Genomic DNA, 18,748 nt, shown 5'->3' on the forward strand with positions numbered 1-18,748 from the left:
AAAGGCAGACTCTCAGCATCTGGTAAGGTGGCAGCGACCTCTCACATTGCTAGGCCAGGGCATGTTCTCTGCTTGTGTAGTGACATAATGGCAGTGCTTAGACAAGATTACCAGGGAGTCTTGGTTTGTGTCTCTGTCTGCTGAGTGGCCTGGGTGGTACTGCTGTGTGGTGCCCAGTACGGCGAAGCTGCCACAGATAGCTGGTGGTGTCAGGCCAGTTTCCGGATCTCATGGTGTACTTCCACTATTTTTACAGGTGTCTCAGGAGTGACTCGCAGGGTCAGGTAACAGAATTAAAGAACAGTGCAAGGTGTGGTGGCACATGCACTTAGTTCCAGCGCTCAGGAGGCAGAGACAGGCAGATCTCTGTGGGTTGGAGTGAGCCTGGTCAGTGAATTCCAAGACAGCCAGGGTGATTACAGAGAGAGACCCTGACTCAAAAAACCAAATTATCTATCTATCTATCTATCTATCTATCTATCTATCTATCTATCTATCTATCTATCCATCCATCCATCCATCCATCCATCCATCTATCATTGATACAGATATAGAGAACAGTAATTTTTTTTGGCTGTTTGGTATAGTCTTCCAATATAGGACTTGTTTAGGGATGGCCTCTGAACCAAGACAGCAGAGGCCAAGGTGGAAACCAGTAATACTGTGTATCGGTCTCCAGGTGGGAGTGTTCATTTGGAAGGCTGTGGTACCTTCATGAGTAAGAGACTTGTTGGAAGGAGTGGGTCACTAGGTGTGGGCCCTGAGGTTATCATACGACCCAACGGTTTCCTGTCTGCTCTTGGACCCAGTGAGACCAGCCACCTGAGGCAGGAATTTAGTTCACAGTAGCCAAAGGGAAAACGGCTCCTGAAGCAAACTCCAAGCTACTCGCGTATGTTACGGTGGGGATGAATGTTAAGTGCAGCTAGAATGCTAGGTTTAGCCACCAAGGCTGAGAGACAAAGACACTTACGGCTGGGTACAGGTCATCCAAGGATTTGATACAACTCAGACAAACCATGAGGACCGAGCCCAGCATCGGGGAGCTGCTGGATAGCTCGCCCAAGACACCCCCACCCCCACTCCCACCCACAACCATCAGTTAGTTAAGAGACAGCTGTTAACATTGTAGCTGCCTTTTGGTAGCTGTGAGGACAGACGGAGCTTTGAATAACTGACAATATTTAGGATGCGCACAAGGCAGGCGGTAACACCAAAAGGGTTACCTTCTCTTTTTACCAAACCTTTACGTCTTAGGAGCCTGACTCATTATCCCTTAATTTTTTTTTCCCTGTAAACCTCTTAGTAAAGTTTCCCACCTCACTCTTACAAGCATCTGCAACTTTAATCTTTATTGGCACAGGACAATGAGCTTGGAGTCACTGCCTCTGGTCAATCATGGCGATAGTTAAGTGTCCACTACCTTAGGACTCTGGGTCAAACCCCCCTGGCTGAGAAAGACTGTTGCTCTCCAGCCCTATAACAGCTTCATGTGCTTTTAACGCCCTCCCTTCCCCACCACAATGGATGGGACTTCCTTCCAATCATCAGCCAGAATAAACCCTTCCTTCTCTAATTTACATCTTGTCAAGTATTTTGTCACAATTCTCTCTCTCTCTCTCTCTCTCTCTCTCTCTCTCTCTCTCTCTCTATATATATATATATATATATATATATATGTGTGTGTGTGTGTGTATGTATGTATATATATGTGTGTGTGTGTGTATTACAGTTGTGAAGTAACAATGAAATAAATTTATCGCTGAGGGTCACCACAGTATGAGGGACTGCATTAAAGGGTCATATGTAGCATTAAGAAGGCTGAGAACCACTCTTTTATATGACCCCTCTACATACCTAGAGTTAGGCCCGTCTCTTAAGCCGTTCCTCCCTGTATAACTCCATTTGTGTCCCTGTTTTGATGTAGCTAATTTGTTTATAATTTGTCTGTCTGGGGACACAGTCTCCCATATGTTTGCAACCCCAGAGCTTAGTAAAGAACTTGGCACAGCCAGGGCTTCTCTATAAATAGCGAGTTTACACTGGAGCTCTGCTTCCTGGCTTGAGCTTACCTCTCAATGAGTTTTATTGATTCTGCATTGTGAGCCAGGAGGACACTAGGGAAAGGAGGGTCCTCGTCTTTAAGGAATTTGTATTACTGCTCAAAAGCTCAAGACCTATTATAGCAGATGGTGTTGGCTGAGGCACAGGTGCTGAGCAGTTTACAACCTCTCAGTGTGGCTCCTAAAGTCCCACAGCGGTCAGAGGGCAGAGCAGGAGTTGTGGTCCCAGCAGTTAAGCTGAAAGGGACCACGGAGATTCATAGATCTGCCTTAGATCAGAAAGCAGGGTAAAACTCTAGTTACAGATCTGGGAGACACTGATTGTGAGGAGGAGCGCCAGGTCTGACCGACCTGGGGCAGAGCTGGTTTTTCTAGGTGAGGAAGGATGGAGCTGTCTCAGCTTTCTTCGAAAGCAGGAGAGGTTTTGGTTTCCTCTTCAGATCTGAATATCAATTAGTCTGTCGACCTTAGCCTTACCAGACGTACACCCAGGATGCTCAGAGCAGGTGTTCCCTGTCACTTCCTCTCCTCTCCACATCCTGGGGACAGGGAGGGGACACGAAGAAAGAGAGCGAAGGTGAACAAGAGGGAGAGCGAGCGGGTGAGACCTGCTGCGGACCACGCCTTCTGCCATGACCCCCAAACCCTACTTTAAACTCCCGCCCACTTTCAACCGCCACCAATGCTCGGCCCAGGAACGCGCAGAAGGCTGCGCATTGGTCGGTGCCGCGGTTGCCGCGGTGACGGGTGGGTTCGTGGGGGTCCCCGCGCGGGGCGGGGCTAGGGCTGTCCCTGGTCCCGCGCGCCGCCTCCTTCTGGGTCTCCTCCACTGGGACCTGAGGTCCAGAGCGCGGCTTCCCTGCGGGTGGCGCGATGGGTTGCGGGAACTCCACGGCCACCAGCGCGGCCGCGGGCCGAGGTAAGCAGAGCTGCGGGGCGTAGGTCCCTCGGGAGAGGGGGCGGTGGCGGCGGCGCGGGGGGCGCAGTTCCTTCGGCCCATCCTCAATTTCAAGCCTGGAGCTCGCTTGCTTCTGGAAAGACCGAGAGGAAGCCGGTGCCCCTGTGCGGGGGCGGTCACGCCCGGATTCAGCGGGGAGGACAGTCGCCTGGGTCCTGCAGCCTGTCTCTGCATCCTTCTGGGGAGCAGAATTTCCCAGACGTGTTTCTGGTCCCTCACATCCCCTTTCCATTGGCTTACATCCAGGCCTCACCCGGACCCCTTGGCTTCCAGTCCCTGCGCCTGGGAAAGTGCTGCTGAGCAAATCAGGACTTTTCTGGGGGTGGGGCCGAGTGCCAGTGGGTTGGGGACAGCAGCCTGCAGGGCTCTAAAAACGCATCCGTGTGGGTCTGCTTACTTAAGACCCACCCTGCTGCCCGCTAAGGTTTTCATAGAGAAGCTGCGGTAGCTAGACGCACAGATTCGCGTGATGGAGCTCAGGACTGGCCTCTCTTTTTGATAAATTTTCACTTAAAAATACATCCAAACTTGTCTGTGTACGACTTCATTTCGTTGATTGGCAGGGCAGGGCTTCTAGATTTTCCTGGCTAAGCCAGGCTTTGTATCAAGTAACTTACTGTAAGATTCAGACCCTCCGATAAAACTAGCTGATGTTGGGATATGTTTGGGGTGGTGTTCTCTGCTGACGTATTTTAGAGTCTTTTTGGATAGGGTTCCCTAGCTTCTCTAGCTGAGTCCAGTCAGATGTCACAGCCCACTCTAACCAGCAAGTGCAAACGGTAGTCAAATACTGCAGTGTTTGCGGAGCGGATGTGGGTGTCCAGCCAATGATTTTTGAAACCTTGGGGTTGTCACCTCCCATAGCCAAGTCCTTAAGGCTTGGCAGTTATTTTTGTGATTGATTGAGCACTCAGGTTTGAACTCAGGGTCTGATCATTGCACGTGCTGCGCAGACCTTTGACCATTGGGCTGTATTCCTGGTATCGCTTTTTACTTTGAGATAGGGTCTCACTAAGTTGTCCAGGCATGCCCCGATCTCACTGTGCTGCTCTGTCTGGCCTTAAACTTGCTACTCTCCTGGATCCGTCTCTTTATGAGCTAGGACAAAAGGCCTGCAGTACCAAGCCTGGCTGAACTTGTTTTAACATTTACAGGATGGGAACCATTGTGGAAATCTATTCAAATATTGGCCAAATTTGGTCTATCTTTTTTTTTGGGGGGGGGGCGCAGTCAGTGTCATACTTGTGGATTAAGTGTGTCTCAAGGGACCTAACTAAAACACCTGGGAGTCTAGGCCCAGGGAAAGTATATCCATTCCAGGTGACCTTCGTTGTTTTGAATTTAGGTCTGTCTTTGGGATCTGCAGATAGCCACTGAGAAGCAAATCTTTTAGATTCTTATAGCAGTGACTCAGCTTAGTTAGTATCCTATGCAAATGAGAGCAGGGGCGGGATTTAAGCTGGGGTGTGGCCCCGTTTCATTGCAACAAGGAAATCAGGAAAGTGTCAAAGCCTCAATTGTTTATGTCCGTTCTGAGGCTCAGTGTAACCTATCGCACGCGTGCTTGGCTGAAAGAAAAAAATTAAAAAGAGTTGAGAATGTTAAAAAACAAAAACTGAAATGAGGACCCAGAAAAGATTTAGAAGTGAAGAAAGTCTGGCGCATTTACATTCTTTAAGAATCTATTTTTATTCCTGTGAATGTGCGGCTGTACGCTATGTGCATGTAGGTGCCCGAGAAGACCACAAGAGGGCAGCATATCCTCCGGAACTTGGGTTACAAGCCATTGTGAGCCACTGTGCAGGTGCTGGGAACCAGACTTGTGTGATCAGCAAGAGCAGCAAATGCTCCTAACTGCTGAGCTGTTAGTTCAGCCCTGTACAGCCACATTTTATTAACAGACTGCTTGTCAGATTTGGGGTTAGAGGGAGAAGTATTGTTGTTAAGTGAAAATTGGAACTATGATAACAGAAATGTTAATGTACAAATTACATTTCAGTGGTGGGGTGGCCAAGCAGTCGAGACATTGTATTTTAGGCTGGAGATGTAGCTTTAGATGGTACCTGCCTAACACACACAAACCCTATAGACTCTATCTTCCAAACCCAATAAAGTGGGCATGATAGTGCCGGTCTATAATGTCTCGGTAAATATTTTTCAAGGGTTTCTACCTCACATTAAATCATCTGCTTCCAAAATGAAAGACACAAAACCTTTGTATTTATAATAAGCCTTAAAGCACTAGAGTGGGCAGATATCAGTCCTCTATGCTAGTTTGTCTGCTTCCCTGTCAGTAACCCCTAGACATCACTTGCTAAGATCCTCCTGGGCCAGTCCTACCCCAGCAGGCCGCCCTCATGGCCATGTGCTCACTATCTACCTACCCCATGGCCATTGGTACCTTCTTCCTTCTTCCTCCCCTCTCCTCACCATGGTCTCTGACTTTGACCCCAAGCCCAGGAACCAAAGCCCCACCTACCTCTCTTCTGCCCAGCTACAAGCTGTAGCCACCTTTATTCAATCAATAGTTTTAAGTTAAGGAGCAAGGTTTACACAACAAAAGCTGTCACCTGTGAGAATTCTCTTCCTGAGGCAACTAGGCCTTGGGATACAGGAATTTAGCATTATTATACATAGCAACAGACCAAATCTCAACACTCCAGTCTGGAGGGTCAGAAGTTCAAGGCCATCCACAATAGTTCCTTACTTCATAGTGAGTTCAAGCCATTTCAAAATCAAGTAAACAAATAAAACAACAACAACAACAAAACAGCTATCTCCCACAAACAAAAACAAACAAACAAACAAATCTCAAATCCTCCAATCTTTCGTCTGCCAATCTTGGTAATCCTACAGTCAGGGACAGGGTAGGAGGCTCACTCCAAGTTCATGGCCAGCCTGGTCTATAAGGGGAGTTCCAGAACAGTCAGACTGCCTCTTAAGGGGAAAATAAAAATCCTATTTCTTGGGACCAAGAAAAAAAAAATTCTCTTTGCAAGCATTCGGTTGACTTTTCCCCTTTTGAGTAGCTCTCTCCCTGGGTAAAGGGAAGTGCAGCTCCATCAGAAAGGATCCCTCCGAGTGCCCATCCTTAATGATCTGCTTTTGTTTGTGAAGGACAGGCATACTAGAGCACGCTGTTCTCTGGCTTGCTCTTTGCTAAAAATTACTTTATGTTCAGAGAGAGCAGGGCAGGGAGTGGTACATCTCCTAGACCGGAAGGGGAGAGGACTGTGAGGGGGCGTGTTGGCGACATCATCGCCAACCAGGCTCTGCCCTTTGCTTTGAGAAGTTCTTCTCAAACAGTCCCCAGCCTGTGTGTCCAGCTGGCTGCCTTCGGCATTTGGTCATTGTTATTTTCTGTCCGTCAGCTGGTGGTAGGAATTTCGGTTTCTGAAAGGGAACACATCAAGATGAGACCTGGAAGAGCAGAAAGGGATGCCCCAACACAGGGATGGCTGCTCCAGCTCCAAGCTGTGGCTTTGGTATCACAGTCAGTAAGGGCCAGGCTGCAGACCTGTCCCGAGCCTGGGAGATCCCGTGAATGGATGAGGCTGTCCTGGACCTCTAGGTATAAACTGAGCGTAGTTTTTAAAATGTCCCAGGAATCCTACTTTCAATATTTCATACTTTTCAGTAGCCATACTGAAGAAAAAAATGTAATTAAAAAGGCAAATGGAGATGAAGGAGAGAGAGTGACCTTGGACTGGAAGCTCAGGCTTTGATAACTGTTGCTGGCTCGGTTGCTGTGGGTGGGCATTTGGCTTTGCTTTTCTGAGCTCTGGTTCCTTTATCTATATTGTGGTGGTATAATTGAATGTACCCTGTTTCCTAGGGCCTATGTGAAACTCCAGATCAGATAATGGATCGAAACACTCTGTAAAATGAGATTACCGTATTTGCAGTAAGGAGTTATTAGTACGTTGAAAAGAAGGTGGCTTCTGGAAATATTTTTCTATACGAAAACAACAAATATGCTTTTGTCTCAAGAGGTCTGAAACCGTATCTGTCTGTCTGTCTGTCTGTTTATCTATCTATCTATCTATCTATCTATCTATCTATCTATCTCTCTATCTATCTATCTATGTATCTATCTTTGTGACAGTCTCTTCATGTATCCTGGCTGACTTAGAACTTGCTATGTAGACAGGGCTAACTTCCAGTGAAGCTCATTTTGTTCCCCACATATCCAGGCAAATCCAGACACTTATTTCTCTTTTCTCCCAGCTATCTGGACCACTGACTTTCTTGGCTGTAGCCTAGGGAACTTGGCTAGTATGACAGATAGACATGCTGCATAGGGGCTGAGAACATGTGAGTCTATATGCCACATTAGTGGAGAAGCTGGGGAATGTGGTCTCACGGCCATGAAGACCCCTGTCACTGTTCAGATTCCCTTGTGTCCTTGACTTCAAGCTTACCCATGGCCTACCCTGCTGTGCAGAGCACTGTCCCAGAGACTACAGGACAAGGGAGGAGCTGGCAGCAAGAGATGATTGGAGATTGGAGTCCAGCTTTCTGGCTGTTGAGGAGCTAGATGTGGAAGGCTTCGTCTGTGAGAACGGTCGCATGGGACAGGAGAGCAGTGGATGGTAGAATGCACCAAGAGCAGCCGAGCGACAGAGCTCATCAGAGAAGGCTTCCTGGAGGAGGAGTTGAGTTATTGATGCTGATGGTGTTGTGAGACCCCTTTGAGTCTGGAAAAACTCCCCATTTTAAGGATCTTATTCTTTCTTTCTTTTTTCCTTTTGGTGTTGGCTGTCCAACTCAGGACCTTGTTCATGTTAGGCAAGCACTGTACCAGGGCACCACAGAGCTTTCTTCCAATTCTTATTTATTTAGTTTCGGGAATGCTTGATCCTCTTGCCTTGTCTCCCATGTGCTGAATTCCAGAATGTCCCCCGTTGCTCTCAGGAACAGCTCATTTTACTATTTCCACAGGAGCACTTTCTCCCCACAGGAGTTTTGATCTTTCGCAACTGAGAGCTATGGAGGACGGCTGTTTGTGGTTTCTGTTTTGTGGTGTTTTTAGCATTTCTCCAGAGAAATGGCTGTGCAGAGTTCTCTGTTTGGATAGTTATTCCCATACAGGGAGCCTTGTGGGGGGCCCTTGTCCAAGCAGCCAGGAACTCATACTGTGTGTTAGTCTTCCAGCTCTTTCCTCAGGAGGCAAAGACTGAAGTCCAAGGGATCACTCAGTCCTTTTAAAAACCATGGGGAGGGCCAGGCAGAGTGGCACATTCCTTTAATCCCAGCACTCAGGAGGCAGGGGCGGGGGCTCGGGAGCAGGGGCAGGTGATATTGAGGCTAGCCTGGGCTATATAAAAAGTTCTAGGCCAGCCCAGGATTATATAGTGAGATCTTGCCTCCAAATAAATGAATAAATAATAAATGATGAAAGGAACACAGATCGCATAGAGGGAAAGCTGGGGAAGTGAGTCAGTTGGTCGAGTGCTTGCCTTGCAGCCTCCGAGACCTGAGTGTGGACCTCAGAACCTCCGTCAAGAAAGCTAAGGGGCTTTTACACATTACATCCAGTAGCGGATGGACACAGATGCAGAGACCCACACACAGTCAAACACCAGGCAGAGCCTGGAGAGTCCTGTGGAAGAGTAGGGGATAGAACTGAGCTAGCGGGAGGGGTCAAGGACACCACAGGAAGACCCACACAGTAAACCCATGGGGGCGCACAGAGACTGAACCACCAACCAATGAGCATGCAGGGGCTGGACCTAGCCCCGCTCCTCCATATTTCTAGCAGATGTGCAGCCTGGTCTTCATGTAAGTCTCCTAACAGTGAAGGGGGCACTGTCTCTGACTCTGTTCCCTGCCATTGGATCCCCTTCCCCTAGCCGGACTGCCTGGTTGGGCTCTAATGGGAGAGGACGTGCTTAGTTCTGCTGGGACTTGATGCTCCAGGATGGGGTGGTACCTTCTCTTCTCTGAGGAGAAGGAGAGGAGTAAAGGGGGAGGGGGGAGATTTGTAAGGGGAGGGAACTGGGAGGAGAGGAACGAGGGAGGCTGTGGTTGGGATGTGAATAAAAAAATAAGCTATGGAAAAAGAAACAAATTAACAAATTAAAAAAAAAAGAATAGAAACATACAAAATCCCAGCATGGGGTTGGGGGAAGGAGGAGACAGTAGGATCTCTAGGGCTTGTTGGCCCCTTCAGCTTTCCATACTTGGCCAGGCCCGGGCGGGCCTTAGAGATCCTGTAACTAGAGAGGGATGGATGGCTCCTGAGGAACACCCACCTGAGGTCGACCTCTGACCTCCATGTGCACACATATGCCTGCAGTCACAGGAGAGTGTCTGCTCACATGCACAGTTCATATAAGTATATACTATTAAGCGAGTCTTTGGAATGGAAGCCAGAAAAATCCCTTTTTTAATATAAGTCAGAAATTTTCTTTAAAGCTCCACCAGGAACCCGGGGAGATGGTTCTATGGTTAGAGGGCTTGCAAATGGATGTGTGAACCCATGTAAGTGCTGGGTGGGCGTGGCGGCAGCCTGAGTGGGCGTGGCAGCCACCTGTGTTGGTGCTCTCCTTCTCCACTTTATTTTTTTAAGTCAAAGCTTTTCACTGAACCTGGGCTCACTATTTAGGCCAGGAAACCCCAGTGAGCCTTCTGTCTTTGCATAGAGTACTCCCTCACCCCCTGCTGGCCAGTGGTGGGATTACAGGCAAGCTGGCTCTCCTCAGTGAACACGGTGGAGAGATAGTGAGGAGAAAACTTGACCATGGTCTGCCACATGCCTGTGTATTCATGCACATATGAGTATGCACACACACACGCATACATGTGCACACACACGCATACATGTGCACACACACACATACATGAAAAAAAAGTCCCAGCATTCCTAGATGTCTTCAATATCCCGTTTCACTGTGAAATAAAGGTTTACCTCCTGGGCAGTTTCTTTAGAAGCATTTGGCATGCGACATTTGCATAAGTCAGTTGTACTTCTTACCAGAGATAGCTCGTGGGCAACCATCTGGCCTTGGTTTTATGGGCAGTTTATTGTTATGATGCTTCTGATTTTTATGTAACAGTGGTCGGGAGGGGAGGAGCTTAGCAATCCCCTTATTTATCAGTGTACCTGGGGAGCTACTGTAATGCTTTGGGGTCCAATTATCTAGATTAGTCATCGCTTTGTCCTCAATTAGCCAAGTAATTGTATTCCCTTTACTGTAACCACGGAGGTCCAGCCTTTCCCCGTGTCTGCAGATGGCTTGATGGTGTGGAGGTGAGGCCGAGGTGCTCAGCATTAACCCATGCCTGGAGGGAATGATAGGAGACGTTGATGCTGTCATCAAAGTGGTCAAGGACAGCTTGCCTTGTTCTCTCCTCCTGTCCTAGGGTTAGAAAGGCCTAGAACCTTCCTTCTGCTCTTGTAAGCAGAGAGCGCTGCTTTCTCTCTGAAGCACATTGCTGTCTTTCTTGTCTTGTCTTTTCTTCCTTCCTTCCTTTCTCTTTTCTTTTCTTTTCTTTTCTTTTCTTTTCTTTTCTTTTCTTTTCCTTTCTCTCTCTCTCTCTCTCTCTCTCTCTCTCTCTCTTTCTCTCTCTTTCTTCCTTTTTTCTTTTTTTGAGACAGGGTTTCTCTATGTAACAGATCCCTGGCTATCCTGGACTCAATTTGTAGACCAGGCTGGCCTTGAACTCATAAAGATCTGCCTGCCTCTGCCTCCCAAGTGCTGGAATTAAATTTTTTGTCATTTTTATCCTGTGTTTCCTTCCTCCCACGGAACATTCTTTTGAGACCCCCTTATATTTTATTCATAGCAGTATCCTTGGCCTCTAGACCAGTTTCCAAACTTACACATTATATTTCAATCAGTCGATCAATCCATCAATCAGGTGGGTGTGCAGGAATGCATGCACGAATGTGTGTTTGAGTGTGTGTGAGTGTTTGAGTGTGTGTGTGTGCATGAGTGTGTGTGTGAGTGTGAATGTGTGTGTACAGGTATGGTGGCCAGATGTTGGGGTTCTTAGACTCTATTGATTGCCACCTTACTTTTTATGACAGCCTGTTAACGAACCCGGGGCTCAGATTTGAACTAAACTGGCTTCTGAGAACCTCCTGGCTCTGCTCCTTAGCAAATACTGGGGTCACAGGCATGGCCTGTGGTGCCTGACTTTCACTTGGGTCCTGGGGATCCAAATCCAGGTTCTTGGGCTTGTAAAGCCCAGACCCTCAATCTCAAAACTTTTAATGGGATTTTTTTTTTTTTAGCTTTCTAAAAATAATTATTTGAGTGAATATGTTTGAGAAACAAATAAGAAGGAAAATGAAGTTTTAAATTGTGTGAGCACACTGTGCCTGAAGAAGTAATTGGGAAAATGAACTGAAACTGTGAACAATTAGGAAAGCCTGCTCTGCAAGAAGTGTGATCTGACTGGAGTTGAAGAATCTGTAAAGTGTGAATAAATAGGATATGGAAGGGTGGTTTTTGTCTCTTGACTTTTTTAGGGTGTAGGGGGTCCAGAAATCAAACCCAGGGCTTCATGAATGCTGGACAAGGGTTTAAAGTCCCACCTTTAGCTGGAGGGCATCTCTAGTGTCCTATAGTGTCCTGAAGACAGATGTGGCCATGGGCATGTATAGATAGTGAGAAGCCTGGCTTAGCTGGTTCCCTTGTATTCTGAGATGGGAAAGACGTAGGAGGGCTGGGTCTGGGGCTGTGAGGGGAAGGAGAGGCTCCTCAGTACTGAGAGTGTGGGGTTTGGAGCCCAAAGGAGCCCGGCTTTCCTATCTGTCTGTTGTGACCTTGGTCAGTCTGCTTAACCTGTCTGTGATATCGTTTCCTCGCCTCTAACCGCGGGGAAATAACAACCAGATCTTTGTAAGAGTAAAGCAGTTAATGTGTCTATCCTGTTGGAAAGAGAGCCTTCCCCACTGGAAGTGCTGAGAGCCTTCGCACTGCTAGTGTCCCACAGGGAAAGGCATGAGTCACAGAAAGTGTGCACTTACAGAAAGGCCAAGATTCCAAGATGTTGGAGTGGAGCTTTTCAAGTGCCAAGTGTGCCCGGGCCAAGGGGAGGGCACAGAGGTCCTGAAGTCAGTACTGGAGACTGGCTGAGGGGGATGCTGGGGGGATGAAGGAGGAGGGGAACAGGAGGGATGGAGGAGGAGGGAGATGGGCAGGTGAGTAAGCTGTTTGGACTGGGTAGTAGCAAGGAGGGTGTCGCCCACTGTGAGAGTCAGCTAGGAGGGATGGAGGTCTGCACATTCTTGGACATATACCAGGCATTCGGGGACTGGAGAGGGACTGGTTACCTCCGTTGTCTCAGATAGGCAAGAACATGATATTTTCCCCTCATTCCTGTTATTCGTTCTCTGTCCTCGGAGCTGACACTGTGACCACATGAGAGGCTCCTGAGGGTGGTCCTGCTGAGTCAGTTCCACCGTGAGGGACTTTCCATGGATGGCCATGGGTGAGATTACGTTACAATAGCTGAATGGTATTATTTTACCATTATCTGGCTGCCTTTGGTGTGTGGTGTGTGTGTGTGTGTGTGTGTGTGTGTGTGTGTGGTGTGTATGAGGGTGTCTATGTGGTGTATGTGTGTGTGCTGTGTGTTTGTGTGGTAGGTATGTATGTGTGTGTGTGTGATGTGTGGTATGTGTGTATGTACGTATATTTGTGCGTGTGGTATGTGTATATGTGTGTGTGTGTGGTATGCATGTCTATCTATCTATCTATCTATCTATCTATCTATCTATCTATCTATCTATCTACATACATATATATGGTATGTGGGTGGTGTGTGTGTCTGGAGGCAGAGGAAGACACCAAGTATCCCACTTCATTATTCTCTACCTTATTCTGGTCAGCCTCTGGCTGAATCTGAAGCTTGCCTTGTTGTCTGTGTTAGACTGGCTGTCCAGCAAGCTGCCACCTGTCTCCACTCCCCCCCCTCCCCCCATGCTGGGATTGTAGTTGTGTGTGTGATCATGCCCAGCTTTCATGTTGTGCTGGGGATTGGAACTAGGGCCCACATGGGTCTGCAGCGAACGTTCTCGCCAACAGAGCCCCCTCCCCAGGCCCCCAAGCCCCATAGACTTCGTTTGTTTTTCTTTTCCTTTTTCTTTTTCTCTTTCTTTTCCCTTTTCTTTTTTTAACCTCTAAAGTTAAAGTGTTTAAGAAGAACCTAGAGTCAAGGAGTTTTTCTGTGAGAGCATTAAACTCATCGACATGACTGCCTATTTCTGGGACACATTGACCTGAAATTTTTCTCTGTGTTATTGGAAGAACTACAGCTTATGAATCCGAATTGTTCTTTCTGGGGGAAAAAGAAACCCGAACCCCAAGCCGTCATTTGAGCTAATGAGTGGTTGTTTTCCTTCTTTTGACCAAATTGAGACTATGATTAGGTTTAGTACCAAGACTGGTCAGAGGAGCCAGTGTGAAGTGTTAAAATGAAGGAGGATTGCTTGTTTTTCTCTGCGTGTTTACACAGCTCTCAGCAGGATTTGCCTTTTGGAAAACAGTGAGACATTCTGCCTGTCTTTATTGTTTCCCATAAGCACCAAAGTTATTTAGCTTTCTGATTGCTTATACTTGAAGGAGAGTGCCTTGTAAGATGCACTAGATTTTTTTTTTTCTAATATGAAAATGCATGCTATTTTTTTTAGAAGGGGAAAGGGGCTGGATGTGGCTGAGAGGTAGACCTCTTGGGCTGGGTGTGGCTCAGAGGTAAACCTCTTGGACTGGGTGGGGCTGGGAGATAGACCTTTTGAGCTAGGCGTGGCTCAAGGTAGACATCTTGGATTGGGTGTGGCTCAGGGGTAGACCACTTGTCTGTGGTGTTCAGTGGTAGCCCTCCTGCCTAGCATGCATATGTTCTGCTTTTGCTACCTAGTGCTCCACTGAACGGGAGGGAATTCTCTTGGCTCATGTATGCAACCTCTCATGTTAACCAGTGTGTGAATTTGAACAATTCTAAGAACGTTCTGGGCAGCCTGACTCATTCTTCATACTCACTCTGTATGGAGGAGCATCTGCCTATGGGATGCTTCCTTCTAAGCATGGAAGCTACCGGGATAAGGTGGTGTCTTGCATCTAATTGGCTTGGTGGGTTGTTTGTGTTCTTAGAAATGTGAGACATGCCACTGAGAATGTATTCTTCCCAAATATGAATTTTACCGTGTGTGGTGGTTTGAATACGCTTGACCCACGGGGCCTGGTACTGTTAGGAGGTGTGGCCTTGTTGGAGAAAGTGTGTCACTGTGGGTGTGGGCTTTGAAGCCCCACCCAGTGAGGAAGAGTCAGTTTCTCCTGGCTGCAGTCAGATCAAAGTGTAGAACTGTAAGGTCCTCCTGTACCACACCTGCCTGGATGCTGCCATGCTCCTTCCTTGATGATAATGGACTGAACCTCTGAACCTGTAAGCCAGCCCCAGTTAAATGTTGTCCTTATAAGAGTTGCCTTGGTCACGGTGCCTGTTCACAGCAGTAAAACCCTAACTTAGGCATCATGAGTTTATTTTTTAAAGCGAAGCAATTAATCAACTAATTAATTTAGTGGTGATGGTAATTGAACCAGACCCTCGTTTATGCCAGGCAAGTGATCTAACACAAAGCTCTGTAACCTCAACCAGTAGAATTTGAAAACTTTTAATTACCCCCCCCAGCACCGTGTGTGTGTGTGTGTGTGTGTGTGTGTGTGTGTGTGTGTGTGTGTGTGTGTATGCCTTAGCATGCTGGCGGAGGTCAGAATACAGATCATTGGTGTCAGTTCTGTCTTTCAACCATGTGGGTCCTTAGATACTCAACTCAGGTCGTCAGCCTTAGCTGCAAGCATCTTACCCCCATCCCGATCCCACCCCGAGCCACCTTGTTGGCCTTGGAAGTGCGTTTTAAGGTGAGGAAAGACAGGAGTAAGGTGATGTCATATTGAGTGGTCTCCCTTAAAAAGCTGTCCCCATCCCCTGATGCGTGAATGTTCCCCTTTTCAGACATATAGATAGCCAAGTGAGGGATTTCCTGGCAAGGCGATGATACTAGATGGTCTGATTGGGCCCTCAATCTAGTAAGAAGTATGCTTGCTGCCACACAAGAATCCCAATGGTTTTAAGATCAAGCAAATTGGTACTTCAATAGCAGATTACACACACACACACACACACACACACACACACACACACACACACATATATATATAATATAAAATTTGGTTTGATTGAGTTTGCAGTGCATTTTTATGTGGCAAACTTTTGATTTCAAGAACTCATGGATACAGTAATGAAACTGTTCCTAAGTGTAAAGGAGAAGGTGAGAACTATTCTGGTGAACTTGTGGCAACAGCTCACAGCTCACAGCATGTTTCAGTCTTAAAGGTTACCTTCAGACAGAAACGGGCCTCTTCTGTAGGTTACGATTTCTTTTCCATATAAGACAGACCTTCCCTCCATTTCTTTAAAAAACAATTTTAAAGATCATTGTATTTATTTTATGTGTGTGTGTGTGTGTGTGTGTGTTTGCACCGTGCTTACCTGGTGCCCTCTAAGGTCACAGGGAGGTATGGGCTCTCTAGGAACTAGAGTTAAGGATGCTTGTGTGCCATGATGTGGATGCTGACTGGGAACAGGGTCTCCTACCACAGCAGCAAGTGTTCTTAACCACCAAGCCCTTTCTCCAGCCTCTTCCTCTGTCTCTTGTGTCTTTTAAGGCCCATGGCATTAACTCACAAATCCTGTTTAAACAGGGAAGAGGCAGTCTGTCAAAAAATGAAGGTTTTAGTTGAATAAATTATAAACCAAGTTTATACAGTTTAGAGCAAATGGGGTTTTTTATTTTTTGCCACTCTGAATAATTCTGATCAAAGCATTTTTGACATAAATTAGATTAGAAATCTTGATTCCATTTATTGTAATTATACAAACATGGTTAAAATGCTACAGGAGGTCAGAAACATATATATTTTTTATTGTTTTATGATCTGATCCTTTTTCAGGATAAAGTGGTTTAAAATTTCACATTTATGTACCTATGTACTCTGATATTTTTGCCACAGATTTCCAAACATTACACAGTTATCTTAAGGGAAAAAAATCTCTGAAAAGAAGCAGGTGTGAGGGAGTCATAGTCTCTGCACCCTAGTTGTTAGCTGACCGTGTTATCTGGTTTCTCAATGGCAATTCCTTTCCCTTCTGAAAATGAGGTTCAATTGTTCTCCAACCCTACCGGCACCTGGGGTGAAGTGTGGCTGGGTCTCCCCCTCACCCCAGCCACAGCTACTAAACACACACACACACACACACACACACACACACACACACACACACACGTACCCGCCATTTTCCAATAAGGCATAGCTATAAGGAGATGCAGACTTTGGGAAGGTGACACTAGCCATTCCCGCTGAGCCTGCTTGGATGTGCACCCGCAGTGAGCCCAGCAGGGAGAGGCTCTTCTGGTACCCAGAGCCTGGTGCAATCAGGGTTGAAGCGGATTGAGATTTCCTGATAGCTGATTGAAGTGGGTGCCGATTACACAACATGCTGAGTTGTTGTTTTTTGTTTGTTTGTTTGTTTTAAAGAATTTGGCTACTACGCTTTGCCTTCCAAGCCTGCCCCGTCTGTGCAGGGTGCCCCCATTCTCTAGACACTGGAACATAATGATTTGGTGACACTGGAGAGACGCCTTCCGGTTCGGTGCTGAGCCATTCCTGGGATGTAGCACTCGGCTTTGGGATGCCCCCTCCCCCCCGGTCCCCCCCCCCCCCCAGGTCTGTGATTGCGCCTTGTGCTCTTCAGCAACTGTGGCCTCAAGATGAGTTTTCTGTATTAGAGATTCTGTGAATCAAAGTTTCTCCCACCTCTGGATGTCCCCTCCCCACCACACAAGGAACAAGAGTCCACTCCCTCTCCGGCTTCCCGTGAATGAAACTAAGGAGAATATTATTTCTTTCTGGTCTTTCTTCTAGATCCTCTGCTTGTTTCAACTCTGAAAACGACTCTTTTTTTGAGGCACTGATTGTTTATCATTTATTCGTACTACCAAAAAAATCCTCTCACTGGTTGTTTATTTTTTTGTTTTATAATTTTTTAGGTGTTTTGTATGTTTAATTTTAGGGTGGTGTAAAGGATTTTAAATTCCAAAGTATCTGTCTCTGCCTGCTTGACTCCCTGCCTGCCTGCCTCCTGCCTGCCTGTCTCCTCTGCACACACGCAAGCACGCACACACGCACGTGCACACTTTATGGAGGGAACTGAACTTGGGTTCAGCCTGGTCCAGTCTTCTTAATTACTCACCCACTTCGTAAGCATGCCTTCCCTCCTTTCTCTGGAACACTGTGACCATTTTCATTCCCTTTGAGAAGGACAGTCTTTTTGCCCTTGTTTGATTCCAGAGGGGAAATGAGGTTTCACATGGTATAGGATGGCATAATGTCTTAGCTAATAAAGGTAGGAGCCCCGCTCCCAGGCTTTCAGATAGAGGTGGACGCAGAGCACAGAAGATCTGTGAAGAGCCCTGGGCTGTGTTTGGTCTGTGGTGGTAAGGGGAAGGGGCTAGACTCAAGAGAAAATAGACTCAGAGTGTGCATGCACGCACAAGTTCACACACACACGCGCACACACACACACACACACACACACACACACACGCACGCACGCACGCACGCACGCACGCACGCACGCACGCACGCACGCACGCACGCATATTCCATCTAGGAATTTCCGATCTGTTTAGGTACTGGGTATAGTTTTTACAAGTACGATCACACCAATACAAATGTTTTTCTTTCCCCTCTAGGTCCAACAGGAGCAGTTAAAGACACGTGAGTACTTGACATTTTGGTATTATAACCTCTGTCTCTGAGAAAAGCTGTTTTTAGTGGTTCTGACTTTTAGGAGTCTAGGTGTGGCTGACAAGACACAGGAGACTTTCTGTGCTGTGCGCTTGTAAATGTTACCATTTGATTGACAGCTAAGCTACTATTTGAAGGCTTTTACCATTTGCAACGTTTCCTGTTAGCCCTTCAGTTACTCTGGCATGCTAGCTTAGAGTGTTTAATAAGAAAGAATCTGTTTCTCTTTCCACCCCAACCTGTGCAGAGATTGAGTTAGCCACAGTGGTCATAGGGGAGCCTGACACGTGGGGCCTGGGACCCTTCTGTGTCTCAAAACTGTCCAGGGAGGAAGCTGGAGCCGAGCCTACACTCATTGATTTCTGTGGCAATAACTCGATATTCCTAGATACTCAGGGAAATGGCGTGGCCGTTTTCTGCAGCATGAGGGGATCTTCCTGAATGTCCTGTGTTGGAAAGGCAACCCCAGACCCCTCTGTTGATACTTTGAGCTTTTTGGAGGTAATTTGGGTTCATGGGGTCATGATGGCAGAGCCCCCATGATGGCATTAGTGGATTTCTAAGAAGGGGAAGAGAGACCAAACAAGTGTGTTTGCTTGTGTCTCCATGGCCTCTGCCGTATGCTGGCACAGCACGAAGGCCCCTAGCAGACGCAGAGTGTGTGCCACATTGGTCTTCACAGCCTCCAGAGCCACAGCCCAAATATCCTCTATCCTTTGCCGAATTCCCGGTCTCAGGTGTTTTGTTATAGCCATAGAAACTGTATCAAGACATCCTTCCTTATAACCCAGGTTGAACTAAACGGTAGCCTGAGGATTTCCTAATCAGGCGTCTCTACCGGAGGTTTCCTATGCTCAAGGATATCGTCCGTGTCTCCATGCCATCCCTCTGCATTCTATCTGTAATCT

General features: G+C 47.1%; 1 protein-coding gene across 2 annotated transcripts in view; it reads left to right on the plus strand.

The window, feature by feature from the left end:
- The first annotated feature begins 2,848 nt into the window (after positions 1-2,848).
- Positions 2,849-18,748, plus strand: part of CUNH12orf75 (chromosome unknown C12orf75 homolog) — a 44,332-nt gene continuing 28,432 nt past the window's right edge. The window contains exons 1-2 of one of the 2 annotated variants that reach the window (XM_021175114.2): positions 2,849-2,982; positions 17,786-17,810. In XM_021175114.2, coding sequence (XP_021030773.1) covers positions 2,937-2,982; positions 17,786-17,810 — 71 coding nt within the window. In that variant the 5' untranslated portion in view covers positions 2,849-2,936. The remainder of the gene's footprint in view (positions 2,983-17,785; positions 17,811-18,748) is intronic. The other variant, XM_021175113.3, reaches the window with a different exon arrangement.

The sequence above is a fragment of the Mus caroli genome, unplaced genomic scaffold (genome assembly GCF_978045245.1).
Source record: "Mus caroli unplaced genomic scaffold, Mus_caroli_1 scaffold_9, whole genome shotgun sequence".
Classification (NCBI taxonomy): Eukaryota; Metazoa; Chordata; class Mammalia; order Rodentia; family Muridae; genus Mus; species Mus caroli.